At 45.2% G+C, this 17,174-nt stretch overlaps 1 protein-coding gene across 1 annotated transcript in view; it reads left to right on the forward strand.

Annotated features, from left to right (window-relative positions):
- Positions 1-17,174, forward strand: part of MAP3K13 (mitogen-activated protein kinase kinase kinase 13) — a 131,302-nt gene that overhangs the window by 71,492 nt on the left and 42,636 nt on the right. The window contains exon 4 of the mRNA XM_032763595.2: positions 12,259-12,833. Within this exon, the coding sequence (XP_032619486.1) occupies positions 12,332-12,833 (502 nt within the window). The 5' untranslated portion in view covers positions 12,259-12,331. The remainder of the gene's footprint in view (positions 1-12,258; positions 12,834-17,174) is intronic.

Consider the following 17,174-nt stretch of genomic DNA (forward strand, 5'->3'; position numbering starts at 1 on the left):
ACACTGGTAGGAAGTAGCCCAGGGTAGCAAATTTGGACTCTTCCAAGGAGGTCTGTCCCTGTTCTAGGATTGACAAACACAGGGCCCTGATCTGGGACTTGGTGGAGAGGGAGCGCCCGGGTCCCCTTACCTGTCCCCGGACCTTAAAGATTGAAGCCTGGCAATCAAATAAGGGGCTGAAAGCCATGGGCTCTGCTAGGCTGTCCAGCCCTCCAGTCTTGGCACTGGCTTCAGGTGAAATGGGGCAGGGCTTGCTGAGCCCAAAAACTCTCTTTAACCCTTGCTGTGCTGGCTGGCAGTTTCTCTGCTTCATCGTAGGCTCCTTTAAGAAATTAAGCGCCTGATGTTAGCCCAGCAACTTAAAAAAATTGGATCACTGTAGTATTATAAACAATTGTGAACTAAAGGGACAAAGTTCTTTAGAAAAAATGAATTTGAACTTTTTATAAAAACATTCCTAAAATGTCTCCTTTTGAAAGGTACCTGGAGACAGGGTGAAATCTTGATCTCATTGAAGTGGACAGGAGATTTGCCATTTACTTCAGTGGGGCCAGCATTTCCCCTAGAAGCTTAAAGCACATTCTCCCAGTTCAGAAGTTTTATTATCGGGTAAGTGCTAAGTGATCACTTACACAAACTGTCTAAGTCTGAAGGGGGTTTAGGATTTTTATTTCTTTTAAATCATTAAAACAATTTTAAAAATAAATTTCTATAATCTCTGAAACCCAAATAAATGTGTAGGATGACTCTGATTAAAGGAAGTGACAATTCTTCTTCCAGTGGTGTCCCTGTGGCTGCACTACTTTAAGTTTCGGTGCGTCCCTGCTCCGGAGATAAGAGATTTCTCACAGCAGCACTTGGTCAGGGGAAGGGCGTGCACAGGAGTCATCTTATGCAGCTGTTGGCACCTCCTGTAGCGTGCGCACCCCGATCGCCCCCTCAGTTCTTTCTCAACTGTCTTCGGCTGCAGACGGAGCTCTGCGGCAGTGCTCTCTTTGATACTGTCTGAAAGAAAAAAGTAAAAAAAAAAAAAAAAAAAAAAAAATTACAAGTTAGATAGGAACTTATTAGTCAATACTTAGTTACATTGTTTAGTTAGTCTTAGTCTATACATAGTTACAGAAGTTCCTCTTAGAGGTTTTTCTTAAAAATAAAATAAAATGAAGAAGAAAGAAGACTTTTTCTCTGGCTTAACTCCTCATTTGGGAACAGTTTCTACAGTTTACCATTACAATTAACTCCCACCCTTATCTCTCGAGGTGGGGAGGGGCTTAACTGCAATCAGACCAGGCTCAACAGGATTTAAAAAGTATGACTCCTGCTGTGAACTAATGCTAGTCTCTGACAGCCACGCGTCCTGCATCTGCTGTCTGGGAGAAACTCATATCTCCCAGAAATGCATACATCGCACCAACTTAACAACAAGGGCAAGATGTGACAGGGATCTCTGCTTGAAAATGCTTCTGCTGGAGAAATCCATCCAACCTCCGCGAGAGACGTCCTCCAGGAGTCTCGTAAACCGAGATCCCTGAGCTCTAATAAGGCTCTGACTTCCAAACTGTCAGGAAGCGAGCCTTGACCTCTCCGGCAAGGGTCTCTCAGAAAAAGAGAGCTTCCCCAGTGAGGTCTTTGTCCTCAGTGCTCCACTTGTCCAGAATGAGCATTTACAAGGCACCAGGCTCCTCCAGCACTGTCCCTCAGCGGACCCCTGCTGAGCCCCAAGGCGCGGCACTGGAGTTGAGACATCAGGTCTCCTCCACAGCACCGACTACCCTGGTGCAGAGTGTGGCACAGGCAGCGGCACCGCAATCAATGCTGCCGCCACCGGCACGGACCCAAGACTTGATGCTGGCTAACAAACCAAACCCGGCACCGGTCAGCACTCCGACGGTAGACTGCAACCCCGTGGTGGGACCAGCGCAACTCCTGCATATTGAGGACATAGCAGTTTCTTCAACACCGCAGTCACCACTGCTCGGCACCAGACACTCTCCGACTTACCATCTTTCATCTCCTGCACCACTCTCCATACATAGTGTTAAGGAAGGAGACGTGCAGGACAACTGCTTCCCCTTTCAACGTTCATCCCCATCACAGATGAGACCTACATGGAACGCTGTAAAGCCTAAGCCTCATCTTTCCAAGCATTCGCAGCCCTGGTATGCACAGCACTGGCCTTACCCTTTACCACCTTACCCCATGCAATGGCCACAATGGGGTCCTTGGCCCACATACCAGAACCCCTCTTCTGGTCCCCCTTCCTCAGCAACAAGAGGTTCCAGAGTACACCCATCATTACCACACAGAGAAACCTCTGACCCCCCTGAGACAGAGAGAAGAGGAAGAGATACTATCTCAGGCAGACCTGGTTGATTCACTACCTGCCCCATACTCATCTTCCGCATCAGACGAAGCAGTGATGCCATCTACCCCTACGACACCAGATGACTTGAAACAATTCCAAGAACTCTTCAAAAGAGTAGCAAACAGCCAAGAAATTGCCTTCCATAGGTGCAGGAGAAACAACGTAAGTTGTTAAAGATCTTACAACCGGCATCATCGACCAAGATTGCCCTCCCCGTGGATGAGGCTGTAATGGAGCCTGCGGAGGTAATATGGCAAACTCCAGCATCAGCACCACCCACCAACAAAAGAGCTGACAGAAAATACTTCGTTCCAGCCAACGGCATGGAATTTTTGTTTTCACACCCTCAGGCCTGCTTTCTGGTAGTAGAGGCTGCTAATCAGCACAGTAAACGGTCTCATTCTGTTCCTCACTGCAAGATAAAGAACACAAGAGACTGGACCTCTTTGGGCGGAAAGTTTACTCATCAGCCACCCCTCTGCTTAGAATTGCCAACTATTCTGCTCTACTAGCAAATTACGACTACTCTAACCATAGTAAAATACAAGAGCTCGTGGAGGACCTCCCCGAGCATAAATGTCCTCAACTCAACGCCATTATCAATGAACGTCAGTTAATAGCCCGCACAGCACTGCAAGCCTCTATGGGTGTAGCAGACACAGCTGCCCAAACAACCGCAACAGCCTCCCTGATAGGTTGGGGTGCCCACTTGGGTCATCACAATATACAAGGCAGGTGGTCTGCAACAGAAAACCAACTACGTATCAATCTCCTGGAACTCCACGTGATACGCAATGCATGCCGACACTTCCTCCAACTCATACAAGAAACCTCAATCTCTATTCTCACTGACAATGTGGCGTGCATGTTTTACATCAATCGCCAAGGAGGAGCCAAGTCTCACTCGCTATGTGTAGAAGCCGTGAATTTATAGAACTTCTGCATCTGCATCAATATAAACATCACAGCCTCATACCTACCACGGTGCCAAATCACTACAGCCGACAACGTCAGCAGGCACTTCTCACAGGAACACAAGTGGGAAATCCACAACAGTATTCTTGGCATGATGCTCCAGAAATGAGGTCACCCAGTAATCGACCGTTTCACCTCAGCAACAAATCACAGATGTCCACTATTTTGCTCCAGGGCAGGCCTGGCACCAGGATAGTTAGGGGATGCCTTCCTCATCCCGTGGAACGTATCATTCATGTATGCCTTCCCGCCAATACCATTGATCTCATGCATCATCCTCAAGATATGACTCAACAGAGCATATATCATTCTTGTTGTCCCCACATGGCCCAGACAGACTTGGTTTCCATACCTCTCACATCTAGCAGTCTGTGCCCCACAACTGCTGCCTTTCCAGATGGACCTACTTTCTCAGAACAAGGGCCTGATGCTCCATCCAGACCCAGCGAAACTCCATCTCAAAGCGTGGCTCCTCTGTGTTTCCAACATGGGGAACTGAACTGTTTGGAGAAAGTAAAACAGGTATTACTAAATAGCCGTTGCCTCACCACTAGAAATACTTACTGTGACAAGTGGAGAAGATTCTCCCTTTGGTGTCAGCAAAAACAGCTGGACGCGACTGTGGCACCTCTAGCTATGATCCTAGACAACCTTCTAGACCTGAAGGAAACGGGGTTAGCCATAAGTTCTATTAAAATACACCTGGCTGACATCACGGCCCTCCACGAACAGATAGAAGGGGCTTCAATATTCACTCACCCGGTTACACGGTGCTTTCTAGCAGGTATACAGAACATGTACTCAGAAGTACGCCAACCTGCACCACCATGGGACTTCAATCTTGTGCTCAAATGTCTCATAAGACCACCCTTCGAACCTCTAGCAACCTGCTCGTTCCTACATATATCAATGAAGGTCACACTCCTAGTGGCAATCACGTCTGCCAGATGTGTCAGCGAAATAGGAGCATTGATGGCTGAACCACTGTACATTGTATTTACCAAAGACAAAATCATGTTACGTCCTCACCCAAAATTCTTGCTCAAAATGGCTACAAATTTTCATTTTAAACAAACCACACACTTACCTGCCTTCTATCCCAAGTCACATAACAACTCTTGAGAAGAAACGTTGCATATGCTAGATGTCAGACAGGCTGTAGTCTTCTACTTGGACAGAACTAAACCATTTTGCAAGTCACCCAGACTATTCGTCTCTACAGCAGAGCTCTCCAAGGGCTCTACTGTATTGACTCAGAGACTTTCGAAATGAGTCTCTACCTGTATTAAAACTTGCTACCATCTGCGTCACAAAGAACCCCACGTGGGCATCAGATCCCACTCAACGAGAGCCATGGCAACGTCGATTGCATTCTTGAACAATGTCTCCTTAATAGATATTTATTGAGCTGCAACCTGGACGTCGCAGAACATTTTGCAAAGCATTATGCTATCACCCAGGGCCTTGTCTCAGACTCTATCATTAGCCTCACAGTGCTCTCATCATTGTAAGTTCTTTTCTTTCTTTATATTTTATAGTCTTAAGTGGATGTTTTATACTTGTTTTTTTCATTAGTTTCCTAATTTTTAGGGTAATTTCAGATTTTACAGATTATTTTCATTAAGAAGTTTCATTTAAAATACTTACTTATCTATACAGAAGAAGACAAGTTCAGGCTTCATTAATATCCTCACTGCCTGAACAGCTCACTCAGACGCAAAGTAGATAGGGAAATAGGTTGTGCTGTATTTGCAGCCATCACCTCACCTTGCACAAGTCAAGAAAGTGGAAATGCCTCAACTAGGCTATACTCCTCTATCAGCTTTTGCTGTGTGAAGACAATGAGACATATGCTGGTAAATCATTTGTGTACTTTGAAGACCCCACCCTTAGGTACCTAAATGGGAGCCTAACTTGAAAATGTTGGCCTATACGCATAAAAAAGTTCACAATAACTTTGTTAATAACTTTTCATTGTTAACAGTGAAGCAATTTTGTTTTCAAGTGACAAAAATTTTACGCTATGAAGAGAAAAACTTTTAACAAAAATTTTAGCCTCTGATGCTACAAACATGGGCTCAATCACGTGAATAACATACCTGCTCAAGTGTTTGTAGGAACAGGGCCTTTCTTTTCAATGTTTTGGTTTTTGTCTAGAGCAGTTTTGTAAAATTTAAATTAAATTCCCTACCACCTTGTCATGGGGTCTGCTCCCTACCAGTGACAAAGATGAGAGTGGTGTTAATTCAATCAACAACTGGACTAAAAATGTTGCCTGTGGCAGCAGAACCCTCTCCCCACTGTAGAGCCTTATGGCCCTGCAAAGAGTGCTGGAGAGTCCACATGTGTGCATATCAGGCTTCTTAGTGGCAGTAACTTGGTATCTTTTATTAATGATATTAGAAGATTGGCTGATAAAGGTAATAGTATTGATATAATAGATTTCTGTATGGCCTTTCACATGGTAGAGCAAGATATTTTGATTAAAAATCTAGAAAGATATAAAATTAACATGGCATACATTAAATAGACTAAAAGCAGGCTAACTGATGTAGGCCTTGCATGAACAATGAGTGAAAACAGAAGTTAATGGACAAAGCAAGAATTCACAGGTGGCCTTGCAAATAACATGTAGTTAGTAGATAAAGGAATAGTAAGACATGTAAGTGATAAGTTTGCCACTGCAACTTTATTTACTAGCATATTTTGTAGCTGTGGACAGTTCAGGATTTGTTTATGTATTATGCCTGTGTTAGTCTATGTATATAAACTGATTTATATTTATGTGCTTTTGGATTTGTAGTAAACCCCCTATACCCACTCTACTGCATTTGTGCTTGATCACCTCAGTGTAGTGTTGCTGTGTGCCAGTAAAGAAACTTCAGTGACAAGTCTGGATTCAAACCAAGTTTTTGGATTCCAGGGACCGGGATAAAGTGTTCTCCCAGAACTGGATGAGGTGTTCTGGATAAGCAGAGTAGGAAAGGTCTCAAAGGGAATGTAATGTCATCTGGGAAGCATCATAGAATTGGTCTCAGAGAGAATGTAATTGCAATCCGGGAAGCATCATAGAATTAGTATGTTTCTAGTAGGGTCACTCAGGGATTGGTTCTTGGTGCTGCACTATTTAACCTTTTTATTAACGACCTGGAAGAAAGCATAAATTCATCATTGCTAAAATGTTGTAGATGACGCACAAATTGAGGGAGTAATAAACAATGAAGAAGACAGGTCAGGTCACTGATTCAAAGCAAACTGGGTTGGTAAACTGGGCACAAGAAAATAATGTGTTTTTATATTTATACATCTGTGAACAAAGAATGCAGGCTATACTTACAGTATGAGGGAAGCAGTCACTGGGAAGCAGTGACTGAAAAAGATTTGGGGGTCATGTTGAATAATCAGTTGAATGTGAGCTCCCAAGATTATGCTGTGGCCAAAAGGGCTAATGCAATCCTTAGATGCATAAACAGGAGAATGTCAAATAGGAGTAGAGAAGTTATTTTATCTCTGTATTTGGCATGCTGGAATACTGCAATCAGTTCTGATGCCCACAATTCAAAAATGATGTTGATAAATTGGAGAGGATTGAGAGAAGCGACATGAGAATGATGAAAGGATTAGAATTCATGCCTTATAGTGATAGACTCAAGGAGCTCAATCTATTTAGTTTAACAAAGCAAAGGTTAAGCGAAGACTTGATTAGAGCCTGTAAATGTCTACATGGGGAACCAATATTTAATAATGGGCTCTTCAACCTAGCAGACAAAGGTATACCATGATCCAATGGCTAGAAGTGGAAACTGGACAAATTCAGGTTGGAAATAAGGTGTAAATTTTTAATGATGAGGATAATTAACCATTGGAACAATTTGCCAAGGGTTATGGTAGAGTCTCCGTCACTGACGACTTTTAAATTAAGATTGGAAGTTTTTCTAAAAATATCTACTCAAGGAATGATTTGGGGAAGTTCTATGTCCTGTGTTACACAGGAAGTCAGACTCGATGATCACAGTGATCCCTTCTGGCTTTGGAATCTGTGAACCTATGTGTATGGGGGAGTACAGTCTGGCACACTGCTTTCCCAGAACTGCTCTCATTCTCCAACCTTCTATCCTTCTCAGTACATTTGATTTAAAGCCAAAAGTCAGTGTAACACTACTGAGTTTTAATTAACCAGTTTATTATTATGTATGTCTCATTTAATCTTATTTGCAATCTCTTTTTGCTGTTTGAGTAAAAGTTTCAGCCACTTTTGTGGAGACTGCTTTTCCTTACTAATTTTTTTCCAGTACTAATTTCTCCCTATTGTTACTCACACCTTCTTGTCAACTGTCTGTAATGGGCAACTCTCTTATCACTTCAAAAATTATTTTTCCTCTCTTGGTGTCCTGCTGTTAATTGATTTATCTTGTTAGACTGACCTAACACTTAGTAAAGCACCCCCATCCTTTCATGTATTTATACCTGCTCCTGTATTTTTTACCTCATACATCTGATGAAGTGGGTTCTAGCCCACAAAAGCTTATGCCTGAATAAATTTGTTAGTTTCTAAGGTGCCATAAGGACTCCTGGTTTTTTTTGCTGATACAGGCTAACATGGCTACCACTGAAACCTGCTTTTCCTTAATCTCTTGTCTGATCTTTTAGATCAGGGGTTGGCAACCTATGGCACGCTTGCCAAAGACGGCACGCGAGCCAATTTTTAATGGCACGCTGGAGCCTGCCAGGACTCCAGCATGCCACTAAGAATCCTGCCCAGCCCATCACGCTGTCCTCTGCCCTCCACTTCCCCCGCAGGGGCAGGGAGCAGAAACATAGCCGTACGCACAGAGTGGCAAATGGCCCCACTCTCCCGGCACGGCAAGCCGTGGGGTCCGCGCTTCCGGGCCAGAGCGCAGGGCGGAGCACAGCAAGGTGCCGGCCCCTCCCCTGGAGCCCTGCCGCCATGCGCAGCGCTCTGGGGTCGGGGTTGTGCGCTCCCGAGGGCAGCGTTTGGCTCTGCGGGGAGGCAGACACGCTCCCCGCTCAACCGGAGGGGCGGGGCTGTGTGCTCCCGCGGAGCAGCGTATCTAGCTCTGTGTGGAGCCTCATGGTAAGGGGCCCAGGGCTGTTGGATAAGAGTTGTAGGCAGTTAGGGGGGACAGGGAGCAGGTTGGCTTGGGATGTGGGAGGTTTAGAGGTGGGGGGCTTGGATGAGGGCATGGAGTCCCGGTGATAGGTTTGTGAGGGGGCAGGGGGTGAATAGGGGTCAGGGCAGTCAGGGGACCGGGAGCAAGGAGGGTCCTGGGGGGGGGAAGTTAGGGTGGGGGGGTCTCTGGGGGGTGGTCAGGGGACAAGGAGCTGGGGGGGTTGTATGAGTTGGGAGTTCTGGGGGTCCTGTCAGGAGGCAGGGGTGTGGAGAGGGGTTGGGGCAGGCAGGGAGTGGGGGGGGGGGTTGGATGGGTCGGGGAGTTCTGGGGGTCCTGTCAGGGGGCAGGGAGTGGTTGGATAGGCATGGGAGTCCGGGGGTCTGGCTGGGGATGGGGCTGTGGATAAGGGTCAGGGCAGTCAGGGGACAGGTAGGAGGTAGAGTCCAGTCTGGGGACAAGGAACAGGGAGGCTTAGATAGGGGGTGGGGTCCTGGGGGGCAGTTGGGGGCAGGGGTCCCAGGAGGGGGTAGTCAGGGGACAAGGAGCAGCGGGTTGAGAGTTTTTAGGGGGGCAGTCACCCAGCACTCTCCCTGAGCCCTGATCCCCCCCCCCCCATACACACACACAACGCCCTCTGCCCTGAGCCCCGCACCCCCCCAGGCCCCTGCCCTGAGCCCTGTACCTCCCTCATACATACATACCAGCCCTCTGCTTGACTCCTTCATCCCCCCCCACCCGCAACCCTAGCCCTGACTCTGGCACCCCACCCATACCAGAGCCCCCTCTGCCCTGACACCTACACCCCCCACATACCCAGCCCCCAGCCCTGACCCAGCCCTCTGCCCCCAGCCCTCTGGGTCCTGGCCGCCAGCCCCGCACAGCCCCCTGCTGGGCTGGGGTTCTGGCTGACGGACCCTTGCCAGCTGGAGTCCCGGCCACAGGCCCCACTCAGCCTGCTGCTGGCCTAGGTGAACAGAACCCCAGACCAGCAGTGGGCTGAGCGGGCCGGCAGCGTAAGATCAACATTTTAATTTCATTTTAAATGAAGCTTTGTAAACATTTTGAAAACCCTGTTTATTTTACAATACAACACTTCTTTAGTTATATAAAATATAGACTTATAGAGAGAGACCTTCTAAAAAACATTAAAATGTGTTACTGGCATGCGAAACCTTAAATGAGAGTGAATAAATGAAGACTCGGCACATCGCTCCTGAAAGGTTGCCAACCCCTGTTTTAGATCAAGCCTCATTACTGGGGAAGCAACACTAAGTTTAGGTTGTTTTCCAGTATAAAAGATTCTGGAGATTTTTATTTTATTTTTAGAAGCTCTAAGACCTCAGTTGTTTGCAGCAAGCTTTGGAATTTAGTAAGGAGAAAGCCCTGGGGCCAGAGGAAGTGCCCTTAGTTTGTATCATGAAATTCTGTTCAGGCTTGAATGAAAGATGAACTACTGAAAATTTTAATTTCCTTTCTCTTGCTTGCATTGTCAATAAAACGTTGGGAGTTTGCCAAAATTCTAACTAAACATGAGCTCATCTAAGATCATCATGACCATGCTGCTGCAACCATCACATAGCACACAGTGCTGGAAAACTTGGGAACAGCTTCTCTGGGAGGGAGAGAAAATGAGATGGAATCTTCCTGTCCATCTCCTCAACCCCAAAACAAGCCCAGTGGCCAATCCCCTCCCCTGCCCCGGAATGGGAACCTGCTGTGAGTGAATGTAGTTAGTCCTATAGCACAGACTATGCTATTCAAAGTTCAAACCCTGATGATGATGCATGATGGGGTTGTTAGAGGTGCAACAAATATGATTTACTTTTACTTTTTTCCTTTAAAAAACCCTAGGAAATGACATGCAATTCTTTAAAGAATGTTATTTAGGTTGCAAAGTCAAGCGCTCAAAAGTTAGGAAATGCCAGAATTCAGCTTGCCTGTGCAATTTTAATTCAGCCTCCTGTGCTCATGCATTTTGATAGTCTTTAATTACACAATTACATGCCATTTTTGTTACTTTGAAGTACTTGACTTTGTAACCATAATAGCATCCTTTTAGTGTGAGCTTTATGTATAAAACTGTACGTGTATTCAGAGAAAGAGATGAATGATACAAAAAAAAACCCCTCAGGCTTTTGAACTTCCACCTGTGGTATTCTTATTATTTTATCTATGCAATGTGCTACTCCCTCAAAGAGGGGTAGAACACAAGCTCAGGGGTGACGATTTTCAGACATCCTGATGTTAGCTGTCTAATGCTATATTTAGTCACTTGAATTAAGAGGTCTAATTTTCAAAAGTACAGAACACCCAGCACCACCCATTGAGGTTTTGTGGTCTCCAACCTCCTCCATTTCTTCCTTTGGTGATTGTTTTCAGACTTCAGGACCTTTGTTCTTTGCCTAGGGAAACTTTTCTGGCTTTTTAATCAAAAATCTCCTGTTGACATATTGAAATCAAGGGGAGTCTTTCCATTAACTTCAGTGAGATTTAGCTTGGCCCCTCACAGCAGAGGGAGTGTGATAAGCATTTTGTCTCTGACTAGCGTGTGATGGTGGGATATGTCTGTATAAAAGGAGGAACTCTATTTTGTATTATGTGCTGAACTCATGTCTAACCCAGCCCAGCCATGGTTAATGAATTGCATTCCTGGTAACTTCCCTTCTCAGGAAAGGTACTTGACACCAGCACTGAGAAGCCATCACAGAGCCATCAGGGGCTATAATTCTGGAATGGCTCTCTATTACTACCCTACCTCCATGGAACAATGGGTGTTCGCCCCCCTTCCCCAGGTTGGAGCACTCCAAGGGAGCACACGGCAAGGAGAGGAAGACTCTTTTTTAAAGAGGGTGTGCTGCTCTGAGCAGGGGGGCTGACTGTGACCACATCAGCAGGAGAAAGAACTCAGAAGGGACAGCACGGGATGGGGGGTAATAGGAACCTATATAAGGCAAAGGCCTTATATCAGGATTGTGCCTTTTAAAATTGGGACATCTGGTCACCCTAGCCTGAAATGGTGACAAACCTTGGACTCACAGAAGGGACACAGATCAGACTAAGGGAGGCTGTGTCTCTGGACTTCCGTTGTGTTTGAAGAGATCTGAAGGTCTTGATGCTGTCAAGAGTAAAGTGACTTTGATCAAGAAATTTGTTTGCTAATCCTGTATTCTTTGATGTCCTTGAAGGGGCTGAACTAGAAGCCAGAGTGACCACATCAAGGTGGAACTCTGGAGGAATGCATGTAAGCCACTGGGGGGCTTAGGAGGTCTGAGGCACTGGTTTCAAGCCTGGGGTGGCTGGACCGTCCCAAGGGAAGGGCTCGGACAAAAGGTCTGTCCTACATAGCCAGAATCTTTACCCAGACCCAGTTGACATGGAAACATGTGAAACTGAGCAGTTGGGTCCACTTAGAACAGACTGGTGTCTGTGCAGAGAGGCACTGCACCTGGTGATAACATAGTGGACCCAGGCCCTTCCTGTAAGAAGACTCACAGGTCAGCCTTTGCCAGTTATTTGACTTTCCCAGAAAAGACTCATGGTGGGTAACCCAGAGGAGAAATAACAAGGACCATCCCATTGATGATGTGCACTGAGTTAAGTGTCAAAGGGAACAAATATTGTCATTTTTTAACTTCAGTAATCATTTACCAAATATCATTGGGCCTCCAGTTTTCAAGTTAAACTCATTATCAGGTCGTCTTCAGAAAAGAGCACACAACAGAAATACCATACAGTAGTGATTACGAAAAGAAAAAATATTTCTTATCCCATTTTCTCTCATTTCAGGTGCTGGGGCCATTTGTGGCATCTGAATTTTGTATCGTTAGTTCTCTAAGCACCGCATCTTACTACCTGCTTCATGCACATGCATGGCACCATGGCCAGTCCTCAGGAGCACCTGAGCTGGCCTTCCTCTACAAACTTGATCAACAAAACTTTCAGTGAAGACAAAGACTTCAGTGGGATACATGGTGATCATGAGCCCACCGGAAACCATCCTTCACCTGAGATCATAGAGGATGTGCGAGAGAAGGGCTTACTTCAGGCAGATCTAATAGAAAATGTGGGCAGTCCAGTCACCACAGCGGTGTTGACCAGCGTCAGTGAGGACTCTAGAGACCAATTTGAGAACAGTGTGCTGCAGTTGAGAGAACAGGATGAAGCTGAAACAGCTGTGCCCCAGGGCCACAGTAACACAATGGATGGAGAGAATAACAGTGGGACAGATGACATTAAAATCCAGTTCAGCAGATCTGGGAGTGGGAGCAGTGGGTTTCTTGAGGGACTTTTTGGCTGTTTGAGGCCAGTATGGAACATCATAGGGAAAGCATACTCCACGGACTACAAACTGCAGCAACAAGGTAAGCCTGCACCACAGAAATGCTCCCAGTACATTTCTTCTTCTCTTCATTTCTTTTAAAAAGTGGAGTTTGTGAGGATGAGGATGCTAAAAGCGATGAAATCCTTTTCCCAGCTTTCCACATGACCATTTGTCTGACACACTCTCATATCTAACACAAAGAGTTGCACAGAAAACAGTTACTCCGTAGTGAACCACAAGCGTGGAATTGTATAAGCTGGAGATGAAAAAGACCACTTACTGGGAGGTGACAGACATTGAAGTTGAGACAATTATTTAAATTAGTCAAGACTAGAGAAGTTTACGGGGAACCTCAGGGACATAATCAAGTTAGGTGATTGGACAGCACATAGCTGATTAAAAATAATGTTGAGAAATGCAAGGTGAGGTACAGTGGAGGAATAGTTGCAACTGCTCACAGACCTTCCACCATACAATCTTAATGCAGGATTTTTCCATGCTGTATGTATTAGCTAGTGTTGTGTCCAGTCTGGTACTAAATATCTGAAACATTGGGGCTTCCATCACTTCCCTGTGAGAATATTCCACTGCCTCACACATCTTGTTATCTGGAAGACTTTCAACATTTAACATTTCGCTCCACTCCTTCCTTTTACCTCCCCTCCCTCCCACGCTGAACAATTTTTCTGTGATCTGGGTGTTTACACTTTTCATATATTTGTGGACAGTTATCATGCTCTGCATCCTTTAATTCTGATATAAAAGAGCAGGACAGAGAGAGGTGGTGTGAGAACAAATGGATCACCAAAAATTGTGAATATTAATGAAAATTGTTAATATGTGTTAATAAGGTTATGAGCTTATGGCCTATGTGTATTATATCTTTCAAAATATAACCTGTCCCCAGCTTTGGAAAGGAAAAATGCATATTACAACGAACAAGATGTCATTTGAAATAGGAAAGTGTGACGGGGTGAACTCACCCCGCACTGGACTGGGAAGGATTAACTCCTCACTGTGGGCAGAGGAAGCCACACCCGCACGTCCCTATTGGGCATGCTCCAGGTGTAGCACCAGTATAAGAGGGAGCAGCCCAGCTCAGTCTGGGTTGACCGCTGGAGAGGAAGGATACTCCTTGCCAGCTCCTACCCAGAAACAACTGATGCCCCGGACCGCAGAAGCGAGAGGCGCTAAGACCCAAACAGATACCCCAGGGAGGTCTGAGCTACAGTCAATTGCACCATCCAAGGAACCCAGAGACCCCAAAGTCGTGCAGACTGCCACCAGGAGTAACATGGTACGAAGTAGCCCAGAGCGGGACTATCCACCCAGTTGGGCAGGAAGGACCCAGTCCCCCTACCTGTCCACCATCCCCTTGGGCCTCTAGGCCACACAGCCCTACCTGGAGGGCAACTCTGTTGAGTCTGGCTGCCAGGCCTTACTGCCTCTTGAACCTGGGTATCTCTGTTGAATCTGGTCGCTAGGCCTTGCTGCCCTACAAACCCAGGGTATCTCTATGGACTTTGGCCGCTAGGACTCACTGCCCTAAAGAGAAGAGCTAGCCCCGACATAGATCATGTGACCCTACCACCCTGTGGATCAGGGCAATTACACTGGGCCTTAGAGCCCTGCAGTTTGGGGCAACTCTATGGACTTCAGCCCTTAGGTCTATCTGTCTAGAGACAGAGGGCAGCTTGAAGGATGGGGTGAACTCACTCTGCACTGGACGGAGTCTCCCCCACCCTGTCAAAGGAAGTAAAACTGTTGTAAGGCTGTCTGCTAATGTTACTTTGGCATAGAGCTGTACTGCATATCACTGTGTTGGATCCAGACAGATACTTGCTGTCAACCGAATAATTTATTGGAATATGGACATTGACCAAGCGATTTATTAGATATGTGGTGAAGAACACCTACATCAGTGTCTGAAAATGGGTTATGTCTGGACCCCAGAATTTTTTAAAATACTGACAGTTGGTGAAACCTGCTAACCTGTGAGATTCTGTGATTTTCAGGAGAATGAATGAATCTGGACTCCCATTAGCTGTGTCAGATGAATTGGTTTTAATGTTGATCCCTGGAGGATCCCAGAGGATATGATACAGGGAGGAATAGTAGAGATATCGATGGCTAGAACTATATACAAACATTAAAACATGGCTCCACAATCTAAACAGCTGAATGTGACTCCAGTAACTTCACTTCTGAGCTAAGTTCCTGATAGAAAGGAGAGAGCAAAGGATGCACCAAGCTGCAAGATCTTGGCATGCAGGAACACAAAATGACCTGTAACGTAACTCTCCATCTCTCCAAGTCTAGTGTAAGGGGATCTGCTAATGAGAAACAACAAAACCACAAAAACACAGCTGTAAATTCCACCTTGGATGATTGAACTGAACTTGATTGAACCCTGACTGAATTGAACTTCTTATCTTGAAAATCAGTCACTGCTAACTCTCAGACTCAATTGGGAAATCCACATCTACCCTGCTTCTACTTGATAAGTAGTAGAGACTCTTGTAAATGTATTTTCTTCTACTGAGTGGCAGTTCCATTAATTGACATTAAATACTTTTAAGAAAATACGTAAATCTGTTCCTATTCATGGGAAAGACAGTTCTAAGTCTCCTGTTTGGGGTTTAGTGTGTGCTGTTGGTGAGTTCCACCTTTTCCTAGAAGAGGAGAACAAAGGTGAGACAAAATTATGATGGTCAACAAATAGCTGCAACCGTGGTGCTCTAAGGAGGTCTTTGGGATGTTTGACCACTGGGAGGCATTCATGGACAGAGGACTGTTGTTATGGGATGGACTCCACCTGAGTAGGGAGGGAAATAGACTTCTGGGATAGAGGTTGGCACAAATGATAAAGAGAACTTTAGACTAGACACTCGCGGAAGATGGTTGGGAGATGCTAATCTAATCTCCACACTTGATTTTAATGTTACAAGAGAGGAAAATCAAGTAATAAAGGATAGAGCAATGGAGAAAGAAACAGCAGTAGGCATAACATAAGAGGAATGATAGCTTCGCTGGTGTTAGCACTAACAGTCAGGTAGGTGATACTGGCAGTAGAGTGACTGTATCCAGTTGGGAAAGGAATGTGGGCGAAGCCAAGCAGCAGCAATTAAGATGTTTGTACACCAATGCGTGGAGCCTGGATAACAAAATGGAGGAACTAGAACTAGTGGTGCAGGAAGTGAAACAAGATATTATAAAAAGCAACCAAGAGTCCTGTGGCACCTTATAGACTAACAAATGTATTGGAGCATAAGCTTTTGTGGGTCTGTACATGCATCTGACAAAGTGGGTATTCACCCATGAAAGCTTGTGCTCCAATACATCTGTTAGTCTGTAAGGTGCCACAGGACTCTTCATTGCTTTTTACAGATCCAGACTAACACGGCTACCCCTCTGATACAAGATATTTTAAGAATAACAGAAATATGGTGGAATAGTAGTCATGACTGGAGTACAGGTATTGAAGGATGTGTGCTGTGCAGGAAAGACAGAAAAAAAGGCAAAGTTGATGGCGTAGCATTGTATATTAATGATGAGGTAGACTGTAAAGAAATTAGAAGTGATTGAATAAATAAGACAGAGCCTGTTTGGGCCAAAATCACTTTGGGAAAGAAAGCTACTAGAGGTTCCACTGGGATAGTGTTTGGCATATTCTGCAGACCCCCATGATCTGATTTGGATATGGATAGAGACCTCATTAATGTTTGTAAAGAAATAAATACTATTGGGAATTGTGTGATTATGGGAGACTTTAACTTCCCGGCTATAACTTTGAGGACAAGTGCTACTAATAATAGTAGGGCCCAGATTTTCCTGGATGTGATTGCTGACAGATTTCTTCACCAAATAGTCAGTGACCCAACAAAGGTGATGCCCTTTTAGATTTGGTATTGGTGAGTAGTGAGGACCTTGTGCAAGAAATGGTTGTAGAGGACAACTTTGGTTAGTGATCATGAGCTAATTCACTTTGAACTAAATGGAAGGCTAAGCAAAAACAGATCTGCAAGTAAGGTCCTTGATTTCAAAAGGACTAACTTAAAAAAAAAAAAAAAAAAAAAAAGTGGGAGGGAATTGGACTGGACTGAAGAACTCAAGGATCTGAATGTGGAGGAGTCTTGGAATGACTTTATCAAAGTTGCAGGAACTATCTGAAGCCTGCTTTTCCCAAGCAAGAGGGAAAAATTCATAGGGAAGTGTTGCAGACCCAGCTGGATGAGCAAACATCTCAAACAGGTGATTGGGAGAACATCTACAAGGAATGGAAGATGAGATGGATGAGCAAGGAAAGCTACCTCTTGGAGGTCAGAAGGTGTAGGGATAAAGTGAGAAAGGCCAAAAGCCAAGCAGATTAGGACCTTGCAAA

This window comes from Chelonoidis abingdonii, chromosome 8 (genome assembly GCF_003597395.2).
Source record: "Chelonoidis abingdonii isolate Lonesome George chromosome 8, CheloAbing_2.0, whole genome shotgun sequence".
NCBI lineage: Eukaryota > Metazoa > Chordata > Testudines > Testudinidae > Chelonoidis > Chelonoidis abingdonii.